This window comes from Lepisosteus platostomus, chromosome 4 (genome assembly GCF_059453375.1).
Source record: "Lepisosteus platostomus isolate fLepPlt1 chromosome 4, fLepPlt1.hap1, whole genome shotgun sequence".
Classification (NCBI taxonomy): Eukaryota; Metazoa; Chordata; class Actinopteri; order Semionotiformes; family Lepisosteidae; genus Lepisosteus; species Lepisosteus platostomus.
Window position 1 is genome coordinate 70501180 of NC_142614.1, and position 19031 is coordinate 70520210.

General features: G+C 48.1%; 1 protein-coding gene across 2 annotated transcripts in view; it reads right to left on the reverse strand.

Annotated features, from left to right (window-relative positions):
• ubap2a (ubiquitin associated protein 2a) overlaps positions 1–18212 on the reverse strand; it is a 47469-nt gene extending 29257 nt beyond the window's left edge. For both annotated transcript variants that reach the window (XM_088630523.1, XM_088630522.1), the window contains exons 1-4: positions 18132–18212; positions 2598–2727; positions 1837–1914; positions 956–1066 (exon numbers count right to left, since the gene is read on the reverse strand). In XM_088630523.1, coding sequence (XP_088486649.1) covers positions 956–1066; positions 1837–1914; positions 2598–2690 — 282 coding nt within the window. In that variant the 5' untranslated portion in view covers positions 2691–2727; positions 18132–18212. The remainder of the gene's footprint in view (positions 1–955; positions 1067–1836; positions 1915–2597; positions 2728–18131) is intronic.
• Positions 18213–19031: the final 819 nt, after the last annotated feature.

The following is a 19031-nucleotide window of genomic DNA, read 5'->3' on the forward strand; positions in this document are numbered from 1 at the left end:
AACTAATTTGCTGCATCGCCTGCGGAGAGCGCACTAGTGTTTACATTGGCGAAACGCAGATGGGTGAGCGACAAGGCAGATCTTTTTATGGGAACATGTCAAATAACAACCAAAGAGCTCTCTAAGCTTTTCATTTCACCTCCCCCAGCCATGATTACACTGACCCCTGTCTGCAATCTTTCTCAGGGATAAGAAGAATCAAATACCAGAAAGTTAAAATCATCCCATGGATCACACCTCCCCCCTGCTCTCAGTGGTCAAATTCTTATTATATCTCTAGATGACATGTGCCTTTCATGTTTCTCCAGAAACACATCTTATAGATTTCCATCTTCTCTGCCCCCTTTTCATCTCCCATACCCATCCTTACATTTTCTTTGTCCTTCCTACCTCACAGCCTTAAATACATGCTCTTTCCTTCACTCCAGCATACACCTCAAGTCAAATCCAGCCAGAATGATTCATGCCGAGTTTCCAGCGTGGAAGTATATTAACATGTCTTTATCCAAAAGAACAGTTTATGAGGAATCCAGTTATCGCTCGTAAAGAGATTTCTTATGAATCCTTCACACTGAATGGTGAAGCCCGTGGAACAGCTCCGGTTTCAGTATGTGGAGCATGCAGAGCCACAGGAACCAGCTGCTACACCTCTTGAGGGGCAGCCGCTTGCAGGGGGTGTGTGAGAGGGGATACGACTCCTGTCACTTAACAACAGCTGCGGGAATCTTCATTAACATCCGACCACACCCTCCCAGGGACAAAGTCGCGGGGGTGGGGGGGGTTTGGGGGAGAGATCTACAAATGGTGGCTGGAGAGGCTGTTCCACCTTTTTTTAACCATCTTTTCATTACATTACCCTTTGCAGAAACCATGAGGATAATTAAAAGTGGGTGCTGTTCCCATGCGTGTCGGAGAAAGGCCCCAAGCTCTCATGCGTCCCCGCGGTCTCGAGTACCGTGTCCGAGCTGCCCTCCAGCAGGATGTTGATGGCTCTGTTGACATCCTCGTTGCAGTCGTGGAGAGCCACGATGCACTCGTCCTGGTTCTTCCCGGTGACCTCCATCAGCTGCAGAGACGCAAACAAAACCCCGTCATCACATCACCTCTCAGACAGACTACCTCCAGTCTGTGTGCTTATCCATGCTGGCACTCGTCTCTTTCACCACTTCCTCAAGCAGGTGGGTTCTGCGATGAACACGCTGTATTGCGTGTATGTTGTCGTGCATGATGATCGGCTGTGACCATTATTATTGATTATTTACGGTTTGGCAATGTCCCGTGCTCTTTGTGAAATTGTTGTCTATTGTACAGCGCATGTCCCAAGGGAATGGTGCCAATAAGAATCCGAATGTACACGTAGATATGGCAGATATACTCCTCTCTCTCTTTTCTTACTATAGCTTTCCAAGTATTTTGGCAACCAAGAAAAACATCACAAACTGATTCACGAGGCAACAGGTTTCCTTTACTTATTTCTATTTTTTTTTTTTTACAATCGCTGGTTTTTCCTCAACAGCCAAATCAGAACGGACCATTCTTGGTTGAATTTGCCTACAGGAATTATTAGAGGATCCTGAAGAGCTCATCCATTCTGCGCCTGACAAGGACACTGAACAAGAGTCTAGCTGAGAAGCTTCAGATTAGTCTTCCTCATCTCACCAAAGGAAAGCCTGCTGCTTCTGAGCCCACTGACGTTTTCCATAAAGAATAATCCCTTTACAGAATACAAACCACAATACAATTTGCATGGCATCAGTAAAGAATAAACCAAGAAAGGTGTTAAAATGTTTTCGAACCTATGCTGTGAAGTGTCAGAGTAGGTTTTGAGCAAATCACCTGTTTCACTTTGTCCTCGAAGTCTGCGTCGTTCTTGTCGTAGATCATCTGAGCAAGTCGGATCTGTTCAGCTGTGGCCTGGAGAGGAGAGAGCAGAGCTTGTTCATTTCGCAAACTGCACTGCATTCCTGCGTTAACCTAACAACAACGGTGTCCAAAAAACACTTCTCACGTATCATGTCTATCTTAACACCTGTGTGTCTGTTTGGTTGCAGGACTCACCTGTAACTGTTTCTGGGGCTGTGTGTGTCTGTGTGACTCCAGGACTCGCCTGTACCTGTTTCTGGGGCTGTGCGTGTCTGTGTGGCTGCAGGACTCACCTGTACCTGTTTCTGGGGCTGTGTGTGTCTGTGTGACTCCAGGACTCGCCTGTACCTGTTTCTGGGGCTGTGTGTGTCTGTGTGACTCCAGGACTCGCCTGTACCTGTTTCTGGGGCTGTGTGTGTCTGTGTGACTCCAGGACTCGCCTGTACCTGTTTCTGGGGCTGTGTGTGTCTGTGTGACTCCAGGACTCGCCTGTACCTGTTTCTGGGGCTGTGTGTGTCTGTGTGACTCCAGGACTCACCTGTACCTGTTTCTGGGGCTGTGTGTGTCTGTGTGACTCCAGGGCTCACCTGTACCTGTTTCTGGGGCTGTGTGTGTCTGTGTGACTCCAGGACTCACCTGTACCTGTTTCTGGGGCTGTGTGTGTCTGTGTGACTCCAGGACTCACCTGTACCTGTTTCTGGGGCTGTGTGTGTCTGTGTGACTCCAGGACTCACCTGTACCTGTTTCTGGGGCTGTGTCTGTGTGGCTGCAGGCAGCACCTTGTCCCGAGTGCCCCGGGCCCGCTCGCTGCCTAGCGAAGTCATCATATACAGTATATACAAAACAATGTACAAAATAGAAAATCTGGAAAACAGAGAAAGAAAGAGATGGGGGAGAAACGGTCAATAAATGACGAGCACATAACCAAACGAGCATTTTTTCCTGCTGTGTAACAGGACGCGAGTCATTTTGTCACACACGCCAAGTTGCATCAGTATGACAGACACAATGAACGTTTATACAGGCAGCAATTTAGAAAGTACCCTTCCTAAGAACAGCCGACTTATAGGAAAGAAAAGGGAGAATTTTACAAAGACTCCATAGCAAATACATTCTGTACAAGAAAGCCTGTGGTAACAGCGACGACTGTTACATATAGTGACTGCACAAAAAGATTTTAAGAGCCACTGCAGCAACATTGGTGGCAGCATCTGGTAATGTTTGTGTATGAAAAGCCTTGAGATCCAGGCCAGGGCTGCCTCAACTTAGTAGTATGGCACGGTTGTTAGATTTGTGTTGAATGTGTGTTTCACAGTGATCATGCAGACTGTACTGAGAAATAAATAGAAGAACTTGTTTTAAGTACATGTGGTTAAAACGTCTTCCCTCCGTTAAGTTGCACGATTAAAATCTTATCCTCACACTATGAAACCTCTTTTTGGTCGTACACTGGGAGACTCAGTCACTATTTAACAAACACATTAAATACTCTCCTGACAGTATGAAGGACTTAGAAGCGAACAGACTAACTTCATGATAAAAAGTCGTGAAGCCGTGTTTAAAAATGTCATCGTAAGCATGGGCGCTGTGTACTGTATAACCACAGGCTCTGGTAACACCTGCCTCCTTCCTCCAATCATCTTAAGTAAACAGCTCTGACAGTCCTTCTCGATAACAAGCAGCCCGCTGTCCAGAGACATGCTTTCGCAAGAGCCTCACTGTGCTAAAAAAACTAGAATAATCCAAGTTTTCCAAGTTGTTTTTGTTGGCACGCTCACATTGCGACTCGGGCGCGAGGATTAAACCGAGCTCACGTCCCATGACGAACGGGTCTGTCAGACCTACACCAACTCGTAGCCTGCGACAGCTGAAACTTTCAAGGAGGGGCTCATCAGCTGTCTGGCCCTACCAGGACTGTTACTGACCAGCCCCAGGGTCACCACGTGAAAAACGTGCCACGATGAGCACGACGTTCACAACCACACACTGGCTAGCTGCGTGCAATCACTGACCATGCGGCTGCTTCACGAAGCAGGTCTAACCAATTCAGGATCAGGATCCGATAACTGACTTCAGGATTACTCCTCTGGACTAAAGCAAACTCTGGTGTAAGTTTTCCAGCTAGGGCGATTCAGATTTAAACAATCTCACTGTGCACCCATGCTGCACTTCAGTTGGAGCTGCGGGTCAACAAAACCACAGTGAAAGAACGTGCATGTTCATCCAGTGACCATGAATTACGGCTCTTTAGGGAAAACCGTGAGGATGAAATCTGTTATAATAGTGTAGCCGTCACAAAAGCCAGAAACGTTGTCTGAAAGAATCGAAAGAATTGAAGATCAATTGAATATGCAAGTTAATTATGAAATCCAATAAAATATCTCAAGACAAAATGATAAAAATTGCACAAGCACACATTGCACAAGCACAGGCATTATTGAATTTACATTGTTATGGCACTGAAGTGGAGCTCTCCTTCAAGCTATTGTATAGTTGTACAACATGGCTTTGCAACAGGAATCTAAGCATTTACAGTAGCCCCTGGTACTGTCCAATGCAGCGTAGTGCAATCCTCGGAATGAAACATTTCCTAATTTTAGCCAACAAGACTGCAAGAGGAGGAATCATCATCATCACCTCAATAAAGAATGTATTGCTCTAGTGTACCGCGCAAACCCTGCGACAGTGATGTCATATGCCCTGTCTGGGCAGTCATGTACGCGTTGCTGACATGACACCATACGCCACAGATCATTTGATAACACAGGAAACAATGTGATGATGATAGCTGTACATTATACACTCCTAAGTCTTCATAACCCCTATTGCAGACTCACACATAAAGACTTCTTTTGATGGAAATGACTGATAGTTTTTGCCAACCCCATTTCCCCTCTTCGCGTGACTTACTGTTCAAGCCACCAACACAGTAAGAAACTGCACCAGTCACTAGCACTAGGAAACCCTATGAACAGAGTTTCAGTTTCTTTTAATGTTGAGCTATGATGAGCAGTATTAACGTACCGGCTTGAGAGATCCTGAATGTAAAGTATACCCTGTCTGCTGAAATTGCATCTTTCAAATAAAAATCGTCTGTGAACTGTAAAGGATTTTGGCGATCCCTAAACTTCCAATCTCTTCACGAAGCTTTAATGTCAACTGGATTGCTAAAGAAAAGTGAAGAGTTTTTGCAGAGACTGACTGTTCTGGGAACTGAGCTCTTAACCACAAAGTCAGGCTAAGTTTGTCTTATCCTGCCTCGGAGCAGGTGAAGAACAGAGAACATGTTGCTGTAGTTACTAAACTAAAGACACAATTCAATCTTGCTTTGTGAAACAGAAAGTCCAGACTTTTGTCAGCATGTTTACTAAAAGTTATCTGATTAAATGAGTAATCTCGCTTTGTGAAACAGCCCTAATGTCACAGCTATTTTTCACCTCTGTAAATCACCCACACATTAGGAAAGACCTAAACAAGTAAGAGCTAAAAAAACAAATCACAGATAAAAGGTTACTGACAGTAACAGAACTCTATGTACAAGCCACCAGAACACTCTCCAGATAACTCAACTGGAGGTTGCTTTCATAGAATAAAGCTCGTTTTAGGTCATCTTCACTGTATTCTCTATATGGATGCACCGGTACGTCAGCAGTAACAGTCATAAAAGTTTCCCCTAGTAGAAGAATACGTGCCCCTTGCCACAGAACATTACAAAATCACCTGGCAGCAGCGCAAGCAAAGTCTGGTGTCAAAACGCAACTTCTGCAGTGGCTCCGCTGTATAGTGCCCTGCAGTCTAGTCCAGCACAGCAATCACACCACCGCAGGCTGGGACTGAGACCCCAGTCATCTTAAGGCACTTTCACAGAAGTCTCACACTGCCTATGCTGTGCAACAGTTTGGGTCTACTCCACTCCCTGCTCAACCCCACAGCACGCTGATCTTGACAGCACTCCATTAACCAGCAGACCCCTGCTCTACCACAGGGCTACACTGTGCCATCAGGTCTCCTCATCTGTCCTTAAAATCTGCTATATTTCAATCACCAACCCCCCACCATTCCCCTCTTCCTCTCTGCAATATTTACAGCAGGATGTCCTCATCTGTTTTTAATGACCCACTTCCCCCCGATATGTTTTTCCAATTGCACACGAAGGACCATCGAGATCGTATTATCCTGACCGGGATCCCTCTCAATGTTTTCGAACGGATACTACTCTGCTCCCGGGAGCTCAGAGCCTGTGGTCTGCTGTGCAGGGTGTACGCAGGGGGGGTGGGGGAGGTCACCAAGAAGAGCACCCTTCACCCTCACAGGAGGCAGGAGGGAAATTTATAGCTCTCAGCACACAAGGAACACTGTGAGTGCAGCAAACTCTCCCCTCCCCTCACAGCCCCACTACAAGACTGCCCTCGCACAGAGCCAAGAGGAAAGCAGAGCAGGTGTAATCCACAGAACTACTGGGCCTCACCAACCGAGCGCTGGGGTTCGGCATCTCACAGGAAGACTGAAAAAACAGCACACACTTCCATCAAGGTACAATCTAAAAATGGCTAACGTCAATACAGTTTCGGAAGGATGGAAAGAAAGTTGGCCTGTTTTTTTTTTCTCTCCAGAAGATGTTTTACAATGAATGTGCATTTTAGCCGGGAACACAGAAGAAATTAAATGGGGACAGTGGCAGGACTGTAGCAACAGTGCGTGGCTGCAGAACCAGTGCACAAATGATGAAGCCTATGCCAACTCATCAAAACCTCAAAGAGCGATATCTAACAGTTTCATTTCATTACTTGACTTACAAAGCATTCATCTGCTTTCTATGAAGCAGCGGAGCAGGCTCGCAGGCCTGGAAGCAAAACACCAGTTTTAAAAATTAAAACTGACCAGCTTGACAGCTTGAGACTTCCTCAGCTCTTGACTTCTGCGATAAGGGATCCAAGCACCTGCAATGACAGGTTAGTCGCTTTTGACCCAAGAATTTCATCTGGGCTCTACATTTCTTGAACGTAGCCAGGGTATGGGCTTCAACAACACAGCTGGGTAGCTTGTTCCACACTCCCACAACACCTTCTGTCTTATTCTAGGAATATGACATTTCCTAGGTTTCCGCCTAGGAAATGTAATATTGACAAGACAAGTGGACATGTTATCACCGTGTTTGGGATTTCCACTGCGAGTGTCACTGGTGTGTAACTTGATCTTCTTCGTACTATTTACCTCATGACAACAGAAGCAAACTGGAGCCCACAGACAAACACTTTTTGTAACATCCAGGTATTATCCCACCACAGCCCCTCTTGTGAAGCTGCTGGTTCCCTCTCTGCCTTAAATCTTATAAGTCGTGACAATGCCCTCAGCCATCACCGCGAAGCCCACTAGGCAGGAAGCCTAGTGCAGATCTTCAAACCCTCCAAAGGAACAGAGAAGTTATCCCCCCAGTAAGGTCTGGCAGCACGTTACCGAGTGGTGATCAGACTGTTGCCTGCTGCAGACACAAGTCTCAGACTGCAATCTCTGGAGGTCACGGAAATATCCTTGGGGTTGATCTCTTATTAATTTGGAACCTGGGAGTGCTGTCCCATCGTGCCCAAGCGTATATGCACATGGACACGTAAAACAGCTATAAACGCTAAGAGAGTGACAAGTCCATTTCCACTCCCACAGTGTTCCGCCTCCTAGCCTACTCTGGGAAACTCAGGAATTACAAGACAGGTGATCACCGTGTTGAACATCTCCATTATATCTTTCTAAAGCACCGGAGATTCGTTGGGTTTCAAAGCTCACTGTGTTTTCCAAGTGCCACTGTGTTGTAAGCGCCCTGTTTCACGTGAACCTGGACAGTGGAAGCAGACAGGAGACTGGCGACTTTTGCTGAGCCTAGGTTATCTCCCCACACCCCCTCCCCCTCCCACGGAGATCTGAGACAGCTTCACACGGAGGACTTCAACGAGGCGCTTGGACAGGCAAACGGCCTTCTGAAGCGGAGACTCCAGACGCGAACCCTAGAGCACAATGCGAGGAAAAGGAACCAGCGCTTTAACCTCTCACGCTGCCACACTCTGCTTCCTTTCTCCCCACTCACTCTGGGCTGCGGAACGCGGCAGCGATTATTCTGGGCTGCACCCTATCTGCTCCAGATACGGCTCCCCCCCGGACTCAACACATTGCGCAACACGGGCTCGCACAGCAGGCACGCCGCACACGCACAGAGCCCGTCAGCGTAAGTCTATAACCCCACTATCTGCTGTCTTAATATAGGTCGCCGATGAGAACTCCACCGTATCCCCTTACACTGCACTACGCCCCCCCACGTGTCAGAGACCCGCTCCTGCCCCTATAGATGTATACACCTGTCATCTCCATCCATTTCCGCCGCTCCACTGGGGGCGCGCGCTGCGAGATCAATGAGATCGAGAGGGACGCTGTGGCAGAACAGCAGCCTGCCTGGCCTGCAGGCGGCTGCACAGAGGCAAAGGCCGATAACGAGAGTCAAGCCAAGAGGTGGCACAGCGCCCCACTATAAAGGACGTACGGGCAAGCCACGCCACACGAATCGGTGACACATCCCATAACAGAGGCATGCGTCGAGTGTGGCTGTGAAGCTTCGGGCGCTGGTGGCGCCACACCTGTTCTTCACGAGCGGGCCCTACAGTCACCGCCCCTCCCCTGTGAGGGCAGGGAGGGGGTCTGCTGGCAGCCACATCGAACACGTCTCAGTTCAAGACACCGCTCCTGTCCCCCTAGGCTTACTTCAGACAGCAGAGCCTGTCGGATTTATCCTTCCTTCGGGTTACTGCAGCTACGATGAAAAGACCGCTTCCGGTCCTGAGGCCCATCCACAACCCAGAGACAGAAATCAACCGATCTCCATCTCTGGGCCGTTAGCAAAAGGACTGATAACACATGACAGCCAAGACGAAACTAAAAATGAAAAACAAGCCTCAAGAGATGAAAATGAGGAAATCTCCAGCTGAACCAAGTACTTTTGAAAAGTAAAAGCGGACCCCTGTGGTCACGATGAGGATTAAATCTATATCCAGTGACCACAACCTCTCTTCAGTAACTCTGTCTTGCAAAGTGATTATGTGAAACTTTAGAAACAGCACCAAGTTTTGCTTTAGGCCAGACTGGCTGAACACTTCCCTGCCCCCCCTTGACTTTAGTTTCTGAATTTTTCACAGCTTATGCATGCTTTATGGGGCTCAAATAAAATATTTTTTAAAGAATTAAAAAAAAATGTATCAAGTCCCTTCAAAATCTTCTGTTCCGTCCCCATGTGGTGTATGATGTTGACTACAACCACATACTCCTACTCCACCTTGTTAAACTAGCCCAGCAAGTACGTGACAGTCCTCCCTATGCTGCTATCAGTGGAGTCAACAGAGAACACTCACCACAGCCACTCTGCCCAGCCAGCAGGGGGAGCCAGAGGGCCCTCCTGCCCCAGGGGAGTGCGGAACAACATTCGCAACCAGCACACTGTCCACTCACATTCACAATTACACCAGCATGGACATGATTTACAAATGCTTCAATTCCAACTGGGGACAGGGATATCTTAAACATACTACACTTTTAATGCCACCGAAGATTTCTAAAATTACATATGATGACAGTTTTTCAACTGATGAGCTTTTGAAATTCATTCCTTTCAAAGTAACTTAATTCAACTGTTAAAAATAACGCCGAATGCAGCACCCCACTCTGTACACATGTAGACCACTACAGTGCATGTTATCCAATAAAACTACTGTTTAGAGACATCCACATCAGTTTAGCAGATTGCATGGTTAATAATACTCCCCTTCAATCACAAACATTTAGAAGCCACATGGGAAGTAAAAAGCTCTTTCTTCTTCCGTCTAAAGGAACTGTCCTGTCTAGGAATCTCCCCTGGACATACTCCGCAACATGAAGATGACTATGAAAAACACAGATCAGAAGGACTGCTTGAACACCGGCAGTAACACACATGGTGCTGTGAACTGCCTGAATTTCTTCAGGGAAAAAAAACACTGTTAGAAGTGCCCCTGCCATCTGCACAGATATGAAAACACACTATGGCAGAAGAAAACAAAATCACACTGGTTTTCAAATTAAACACAATATTGACTCAGCAGTACTCATTATAGGAGGCTTAAACACACATTAGGATTAATATTCCAAATCCCTTGTCAAAGCAGAGCTTATCTGTGACTGTGCCGTCATATGCCAGCCCCCTATAATTCGCACAAGAGTAACCCCCCAGCGGTGTACGGATCTGGTGCAGGCCAGAGCAGAAGAGAAGAGCTGTCAGCACCGGTCACGTCACCTTGCCACTGCTTGAGATCACCTCTCAAGGGACCCACGTTTAAAGAGCCACTGTCAGCTGCACTCCAGAACAACACATTTAACCTCACGCACAACACGAATAGATAAAAACAGACACCAAGATACAGGCCCTAATATTACATTGCTTATTCAGCAGGGGATAGAGAGGAGGTAGATTTATGACTGACCGAAACTATGAAACACTTTGCCCAACCATCTTCAATGTTTTGGAGTATTGCTCCATTACATTCAAGATGCTATGCTTTTCCCTCTCAAAAGTGTATGTAGAGTCTTTCACAGTGCCCAGGTAAGCTAAAGTCTGGGGTGCAGCCATCCCGAAGTACATAAGGCAAGAGTTTTCAAAAGCAGTATTAAACTTGAGCTTCGTTACCTGAATCGTGTTCGTTTTCTCTCAGGGACATAACCACCACCCCTCTAATACACATTTTCAGCTTCATCATCAAGTCCTGCGCTAAATTTGTCATGTACCAAGAAAACCATTATAAAGCAATCAATACCTTTCTCATTTTAGTAACAGTTTTCAACTTATGATCTAGTGTTTCTCATGTTGGCATCGCCAGGGTAATGATCTCTTTCGAGGTTCCAGTTTATCTTACACCTGGTTCAGAAAGCCTCTTGGAGATGGATGCTTTCTTCAGAACCTGGTTCTTCACTAGGATGGCCAACCGAGGTCCTCGTCAGCACCCATCCAACAGTTCTTATATGTCACTCTTGCTTGTTTTAATCGGAAATATTACTGGAAACTTGGAACGCGTCTGCCAATCACTGTGGCAATATAACCGATTCAATTAATCACTGGAATGGCCATCAGTGTCCTTAAGAGCTACAGGGTGTCGGTTTTCATTTCAAATGGTTGATAAGCTACCTACCTGAACAACACACCAAGCCTGGCAAACACTAAAAGAAACCTGTCAAGTGAGGATTTAAGTGTCACCCATAAAACCCGCTGGACTGGGTGGGCCCCCACTGGTCCACGTTTGAACCAGCATGCGAGTCTTTTTTCCATTAGCCTGTATTGTGGACTCCTGCAAGCACAACACATACCAGCCCTGACGCCCACAGGGAGCAGAGTGAACAGGGACAGGCAAACCGGAGGACATGAGTGGACACTACAAGGAAGTGCATTTAAAACTCCAAACAGGAAGCCCTTTTTGAGCCAAAGGATTGTGGGAGTGTGGAACAAGCTACCCTGCCATGAGTTTGAACCCCGAGCCCTGTCTTCTTTCAAGACACAGCTGGTTGTGATCCTTGGATTAATTCACTACCATCTGCCAGAACACAGGAGACAGATGTGCCGGATGGACTTCTCGCATTTGTAACTACTATCATGATCCTCCCAGCACAGGGCAATTTATGAAACTCCAACACCAGGACACAGAGCAGCCTAACCAGTTTCTTGTCTGCATTTAGGCTAACTCCCCCTCTCACTTTCACTAGCTCGAAAGAACTGTACGAGCCAGAAAGAGACAGAGAGAACGAGATAAATACCCTTCAAGGGCACACTGAGAGCAGTGGAAGCAAAGGATGTAAGGGATGGGGAGAAGAGAGATGGACGACAACTCCACCCCATGCTTACTGCCATTTTCTTGAAAGACCGTGATCACAGACAGCCCAGACACACCTCCCCATGATCATTGGCACTTCAGGCATGGCAGCGGCCAGGGAGGGCGAAGGCGAGACAAAAGACAAGAAACAGGAGAAATGAAAAACAAGCAGAGAGCCAGAGAGAGCCTTCAGGCTGTGTGCTCCTCTCACCACTTTCCCCGGACTGAAGGCCACAAGAAGTGAGGAACCCAAGCTCTTTCGAGAAAACGCGTGCTGGTTTTTTTACTCTCTCAAGGCTGTCACTGTGCAAACACCCTTGGCACCCCCTTCAAGGCAGAGTTAAACAAAGCGGAGACAAGCGCAGATCCAGGCAGGCAGAGAGAGGCAGAGGGAGGACAAGAGAAAATGACAGAGAGTCGTGTAAAGAAGCAGAGAGGGAAACATACACAGCAGGCGTCTCAGGGAGGGGTGGTGAAGGGCTGGAAAAGACGACCACCCACAGAATAGCAGCCTTTGAACTGCAAAAAGTCAAAAGTAGGAACATACACGCTGCACGCCAGCAGGTCTAACAGCAGCAGGCTGCTGATCTTAATTGGCGTGACCTCTGGGGTCTGCACAATGTATGTGCCCTACCTACTGCTCAGGTGGCTTCTCTACTCATTGCCCCCGAGAGAACCCAAGCGTGGCACAGTGCCAATCACATGTTCTGTCACTCTTCTGATGCACCACTCGCTCGCCTGCATGACACAGTGTAGCTCAGTGGTTCCCAACCCTGGTCCTGGAGGAACACTGGTTTACATTCCAGGTGAGCTCCAAATCTCCCATGCTAACTGATGATTAAACTGTACCGCTTGCTTGTTTAGACTTTAATTGCACGTACTTTCTTCAGTCAGTCCTGAGTGTAAAAAAAAAAAAAACCCTACATCAAGGGTATCACTTCCTACAAAAAGGAACTGGTCCAGTTGGTTACTTTTTCAGATATCACACCTGAATGAGGGCACTTCTGGAACTTAGAGACTGGTACAGGACTAATACTTATTACAAATCCCATTCAACCTTACAAAAGGTTTTAAAAGTACAACTATTCCCTAAATAGAAAACTGAGATCAATTAGTCTGCGATTCAGAACCGAGCTGGAATTAAACCCAGAAGAGACAGTGTTCCACCAGGACCAGGGCTGGGAACCTGCAGTCGAGCGTAGTTCTTCACGCTGGCTTTGGAGCGCAGTCATCTTCATAACCTGCCCAAGAAAGACCTGGAAACCATCGTCATCCTAAAAGCTGAGCCACTTCATAGTCAGCTCTGCACTCACCAATGGGAAAGCCTGAGTGATACATGTACAGCTCTGCTTTCAATGTTATTATATGCTTTGGAAGTGGGCTTTAGCCATACTGCAGGCTGAGCTCTTGAAATTCCAGTTTTAACGTGGGACCTCTCTTGACAGCCGCTCAGAGGCTAGTGGCCAAGTCGGCGCTCCACCCTCGCCCCGTGCCCACGGTCCGGGAAAACCCCCCTCGCCATTACGATCCGCGGGAAGATATAGGAGAGGGCGCACAACGCCATGAAAACAATGGCCTTCCCGGAGCTCTGTGTGAATAGAGCCGGCTTCCGGCTTCAGAAAGTACACCAACTATTGAGTCTCCTGCCAAAGTAACATTAACCTTTCGTAAGAGCTTTATCCCGATGATCTCCATCCCTGTGCTCCCCTAATAGTCAGGCAAGCACATTCCCCTGTTTCCTTAACTTGGCAAAGCATAATACACAACAACAGGTAAACTGCTCCCTACCTGACAATCATCTAATAATAACAATAATAATAACAATAATAATAACAATTGCTTACACTTATATAGCGCTTTTCTGGACACTCCACTCAAAGCGCTTTTACAGGTAATGTACCATCACCACCAGTGTGCAGCCCCACCTGGATGATACGACGGCAGCCATAGTGCACCAGAACGCTCCCCACACATCAGCTATCAGTGGGGAGGAGAGCAGAGAGTAATGAAGCCAATTCATAGATGGGGATTATTATAAGCAGGCCATGATTGGTAAGGGCCAATGGGAAATTTGGCCAGGACACCGGGGTTACACCCCTACTCTTTTCGAGAAACGCCCTGGGATTTGTAATGACCACAGAGAGTCAGGACCTCGGTTTTACGTCTCATCCGAAGGACGGCGCCTGTTTACAGTATAGTGTCCCCGTCACTATACTGGGGCATTAGGACCCACATGGACCGCAGGGTGAGCACCCCCCGCTGGCCCCTCTAACACCTCTTCCAGCAGCAACCTTAGTCTTTCCCAGGAGGTCTCACATCCAGGTACTGACCAGGCTCACACCTGCTGAGCTTCAGTGGGTTCCCATTCGTGAGTTGCCGGGTGATTTGCTGCTGGCATCATGCTACATATCGGTTGGTTTATATTTTCTTTAATTTACATGTCCGTGTTTACAAAATTACAAAAGCATTGGCTCCATTTTGAAGAAACTGCAGTCCTGCTTCAATATTATAACATGCACCAAGCACACAAACGCCCTGCAGCTTCAGAGGTTTCTGTAATTCACCACGTTACTGGGGGTTTAATCCGTCCTTAAGGTCACCGACTCAGACTGCACATAGACACGAGCTTGTTCCTACAAGAATCTTTCCATTCCCTCAGCCTACACCTGAGGTCTCAATTAAAAAAAAAAAACAGATGGCTTGAATATAAACAGAATCCCTCATCAATCTTCTTCCTTGCAGAATTTACTGTCGTTTTCTGGTTCCTTGTAAAGACAATAAATCCAGCCATCAAAACAGCGGCACTGTTAGGAGTTCAAAACGTTTTTTGTTTTCTTTTACACCTTCCATTTCTTAAAAAAAAAACAAAGCCACGTCTCTCCCGCCCCATCCCCAAAAAGTCTTTTCAAACCAGATGCCTGGGACACCCCATTTATGTGTCCAGTTCTGGGTGACACGCAAAGCTTTAATTAAGAACACGTGCAGGGGCCTGAGCACATAGCAGGTCCAGCAGCGAGGAGCAGATGCAGGCAGGACAGTTCTCTCTAGGCACGTGAAGACAGCAGGCACCATCAACAACTTCTATGAGTAAAACTGCGACTTTCCATCTTCACTACACCGCCCATAACTTCCCTGCCTTCTGCCTGCCACCCTCTCGTCTCGGGGTTCTGCCTTCGTGTTGCTTTCTGATACTTCCATCATGTTATTACCTGCAGGTGATATGGATATACTGTAGATTATCTTGACCACAGCATCCTCAAGAAGGCACGAGAGCTGCTTAAAAGGGATCAACGCGTCGCCATCTGCGATCCACGAGCCCCCTCCACTCACACCTGTACTGATGATTTACCACCTGACCTCGCAAGGCAGAAGCAGAGGTTTTAGATCCTCCTTCTAATAACGCCCCCCGCTCACAACTGTCCAACTATTAACCTCACGGGAGGAGAACTGAAACCGAGATCGCGGTGCTCTGCTTGGGCTCTGGTCAGGAGCCCGCGTTAAAGACCAGAAAATAAAATCCGTGGCAGCGGGAATGATCATGCACTGCATATTCAGTTTCAGGCTGCTGATGCTGATTCACCAGCACTGGCTTGGCACCTGGATCTTCAATCAATATCAGCAATCAAAACTAACTAGAATAACCCTTCAGGAAAAACACATAGCTCTGCATGGAGTGTTCACACCATCCTCTCTGCACAAACAATAATACCGGCAAAACGGTATTAGACTCACACATATAAACAGAGCCTTGGCTTCTTCAGCTACACAAACAATTTTGCTTTGTGATCCAGCGGTGCAGGTTTAAAGCTGCTTGCTTTCACCAGAAAAAATGAAATCTGCTTTTCCTTACAGTTCTTTGCCAAGTTAATGACATTCATGTAGCTAACACAGACCAAAGACACGCACAGCTTACAGTCTCCAGGCTGTAGCCAGGGAGCAAACTGTAAGATGTAGAGTCCCACAAGCAATTACTCCTTAATGAATCTGATCAATGTAGCAGTTCACACTGATGTTGTTGCCTCCCTGTGCCACTTACAGTAAATTCACCCACTCTGCCACCTCCTATGGTGGGGTCTCTCTAATCGTGCTCTCCTCCCTGCCCAAGGGAACTGGGTTCAAATGCACCCACAAACACTCCTAATCCAACATGCTTTAAGACTGGATTCCTCCCAGTTCATTCTCCCAGTCACAGTCTCACCAGCTACCGGTCATTCAACTCAAACTCACTTGTGCTGAAAAATCTTCAAGCACTTAAAACACTGGCACAAGTTGAGAGGATCACAAACAGGTGTGTTAGACCAGGCTGAGCAGCTGGTAACTGATAGAGGTGTGATCGGCAGACTCATCTTGATGAGCAGGGATGAATGCAACGTCACAACTGCATTTGAACACAGTTCTGCTGTCCGACAGCACAGCCTGGACCCTCCAACAGACAACACTGTATACAGTAGTAAGGCCACCTACACCACCCACCAGGAAGCTGGATATCTCACAGGATCTTCATGCGATGTCATGCCTTAACTGTTACACTTCTGTAAAACATCCTTCATGGCAGTTTCTGGTTCCCTGTTTGCAACCATTGACCTACTATCCTGGAAAAAAGCAGCATGTTCAATGGTGTGAGAAACACCGAGGGGGGCGGGGGGCAGCGCTGTTCCAGATCTGTTTTACATCATCGTGCTGTCCAGGATTGCCTCCCAGGCTTTTTGCACGGTCCTATGCGGATTTTCCCGGCATTCCTCCTGAAAGGGAATGAGCTGTTCCAGACCAACGCAGCCAGAGCCCTTGCCCAGCAACACAGCAAAAATCCAGTGGTGGGTTTTCAGGCCCTTTTTAAAGCTGCTTTTTAAAAAACAAATAAATAAAAGACTTCCCCAGGGGTGACGTTTTCAAAGGAAATCTGAGAAAACTGGGCAGCGGCATGTTGCCAGGCTCCACTTTCCCACTTGAGCTCGTGGGGGACGAGCCATCAGCACTCCGAAACCTCAACGCGCAAAGGAGACACCCTGAGCAGCCACGACAGGAGACTCGACAGAGGGCCACGTTTACAGGACGGACAGGACCATATTAAACAGCCCAGACAACAGGAAACTGAATTACACAACGAGGTGCGATCACCTCCATCAAACCACATTTCTCAGAGCAGGAGGCACTTTACCCAAAGGGCGTTGGGAGTGTGGAACAAGCTACTCAGCCACGCTGCTGAACTCGAGAGCCAGGCTCGTTTCAAGAAACAGAGGGGTGAGATTCACCTAGCCATTGCCAACTACCGAACCGACTTGATGGGCCCACGCTTTGTAATCTCCCCGATGTATAAAAAAAACAAAGTTTCCTCGCCTCCCCGTGTCGAAGCCCTGGTTTGGTTTTGGTTGGGTTAGTTCTGAGGTTTTCTCGCCTTCACTTCGTTATTCATCGTTACCTTTTCCGCCGAATACTTCCACGTTCAGGACACTCGTTCGCCTCTCAGCGCACAGCAAAAACGGCCTCGGACCCCCGGCAGCCGGTATATAGCCCGAGAGCCGAGAACCCGTCGCGTCAAAAGTTACAAGTGAACCGCTAAACGGAATCGGAAACAAAACTTGCTGCAGCGCTCAGCCCCCACTTAGCCCCCGAGAAGTTGCCTCCCCTCTGCCCCGTCCCTAGCATGAGCGCAACTCGCCAGCACCGCGGCCACGGACTGGACTGCAACGTCCGCCGAGGCCAGATGAACCGAACCGAACCGGGGCACCGAACCAGCTCCGAGGAGCAAGAAAACGAGACCTCAAAGACACCTGGAAGCGATCACGTTTAAAACACACGAGAAGAAACAACGACACCGGCGGAGAAGGACCCCAGCAGGCACCCGGAACCCCGAACACCCCCCTCCCCGAGTCCAGATCTCTGACCCACCGTCCCCCCCTGTCGGAAGGGGGGTGTTTACATGTCCAGCGCGCCCACGCTTCGCTCTCGCAGCGGCTATCGATCGGGACAAACCGGTCTCACGGCTCCGGCCGCGGGTCCGGCGGCGGGGCAGCACGACGAGCGCCTTTGTTTTGCTGCCGGTGTCGCCTCGCTGGCCCGGCGCTCGGATCCGGCGTCCCTCTCACACCCGCAATTATACATGCCCGCATTTCAAATACTGAGGGCTACGCAGGGGGAGGGGGGCACCGTATGGTATCACGATATTTTTTTTTAAAGAAAATGGCCCCACACACACACATACATATATAGATACTCCAACCCCGACACCGCCACAAGCAAGCCCGCAGCAAAATTACAAAGGAAGAAGCCGCAGCACCTTACTACCCGGTGCGATATCCTGTGTATTTCAGTCAGTTCTACACCATTAAATAAAGATTGTCGCCTGGAAGTGAGATTTCAGCCGAGTTTTTGTGCGGCTCCCGGAGGGCTGGTTACCTGCTAACGTGCTTCGCTCGGCCAGCAGACACCGTCACGTGACCCCCGCACTGCCGCCGACTCCGAGGCGCTCTCTCGCGCCCGCGTGCGCGCCCCCGAGAGGTGGGGAGGGGGGCAGTCGGCGGGAGCGCGCAAGGTGGCTGCCGTGCGCGTTGCCTCGCTCGTAAGGTCGCCCCGTCTTACAAGGGCTAAAACACGACTGTACGCCTTTGTGAGCAGTATCATGTGAGACATATCTGGGGTTAACGTGTTCAGTGTCCTGTGTGCGGTAATTTGTTGGGTGTGAGTGAAGTTTTATTTGATCTCCGACCCAGGGGAAAGTGTGAGGAGAGAATGCAGACTCGCACTGTGTCTTCTTGCTTAGTCTGCTAGTTTTTTTTTTAATCAATAAAGTTTGATAATCGGCCCGTGAAAGCTATTTTTTTCCTTCAAGTGAATGCCTAAAGCCCTAAACCGGACCCAGGATTTTACAATACTGGGATCTTTTTCTCGCGTACTGCAAAAGGCGGCCACCCGACCGCATGACTTTACAATGCTTCAGAGGTTTCTTTCTGATACAGCGCCCTAACAACAGTCTCGGCAAAAAAAACAACAACACCCGAATAGTCCCCTAAATACTGCATTACGAATTATTTTTTTCGTCGTCACATTTTTAGTAGTAGACCATTCTCTGTTTCTGCGTGTCTTACACCAAAGGTGAAGACCTTTGTACAGGCTCACCAAAGCCCTAGAGCACGAAACGAGACAGGCGTGGAAACAGCGGGCCTGTCGTTGGCGGGCGAGTCAGGAGACAGCTGAGCCTTCGACCTGGTTCACTCCCTTTAACACTCCCACAGACGAGAAAAATATTTAACACAGATGGAAAAATGGGTGCATTTGATAAAATGGAGTGTTTGTCAA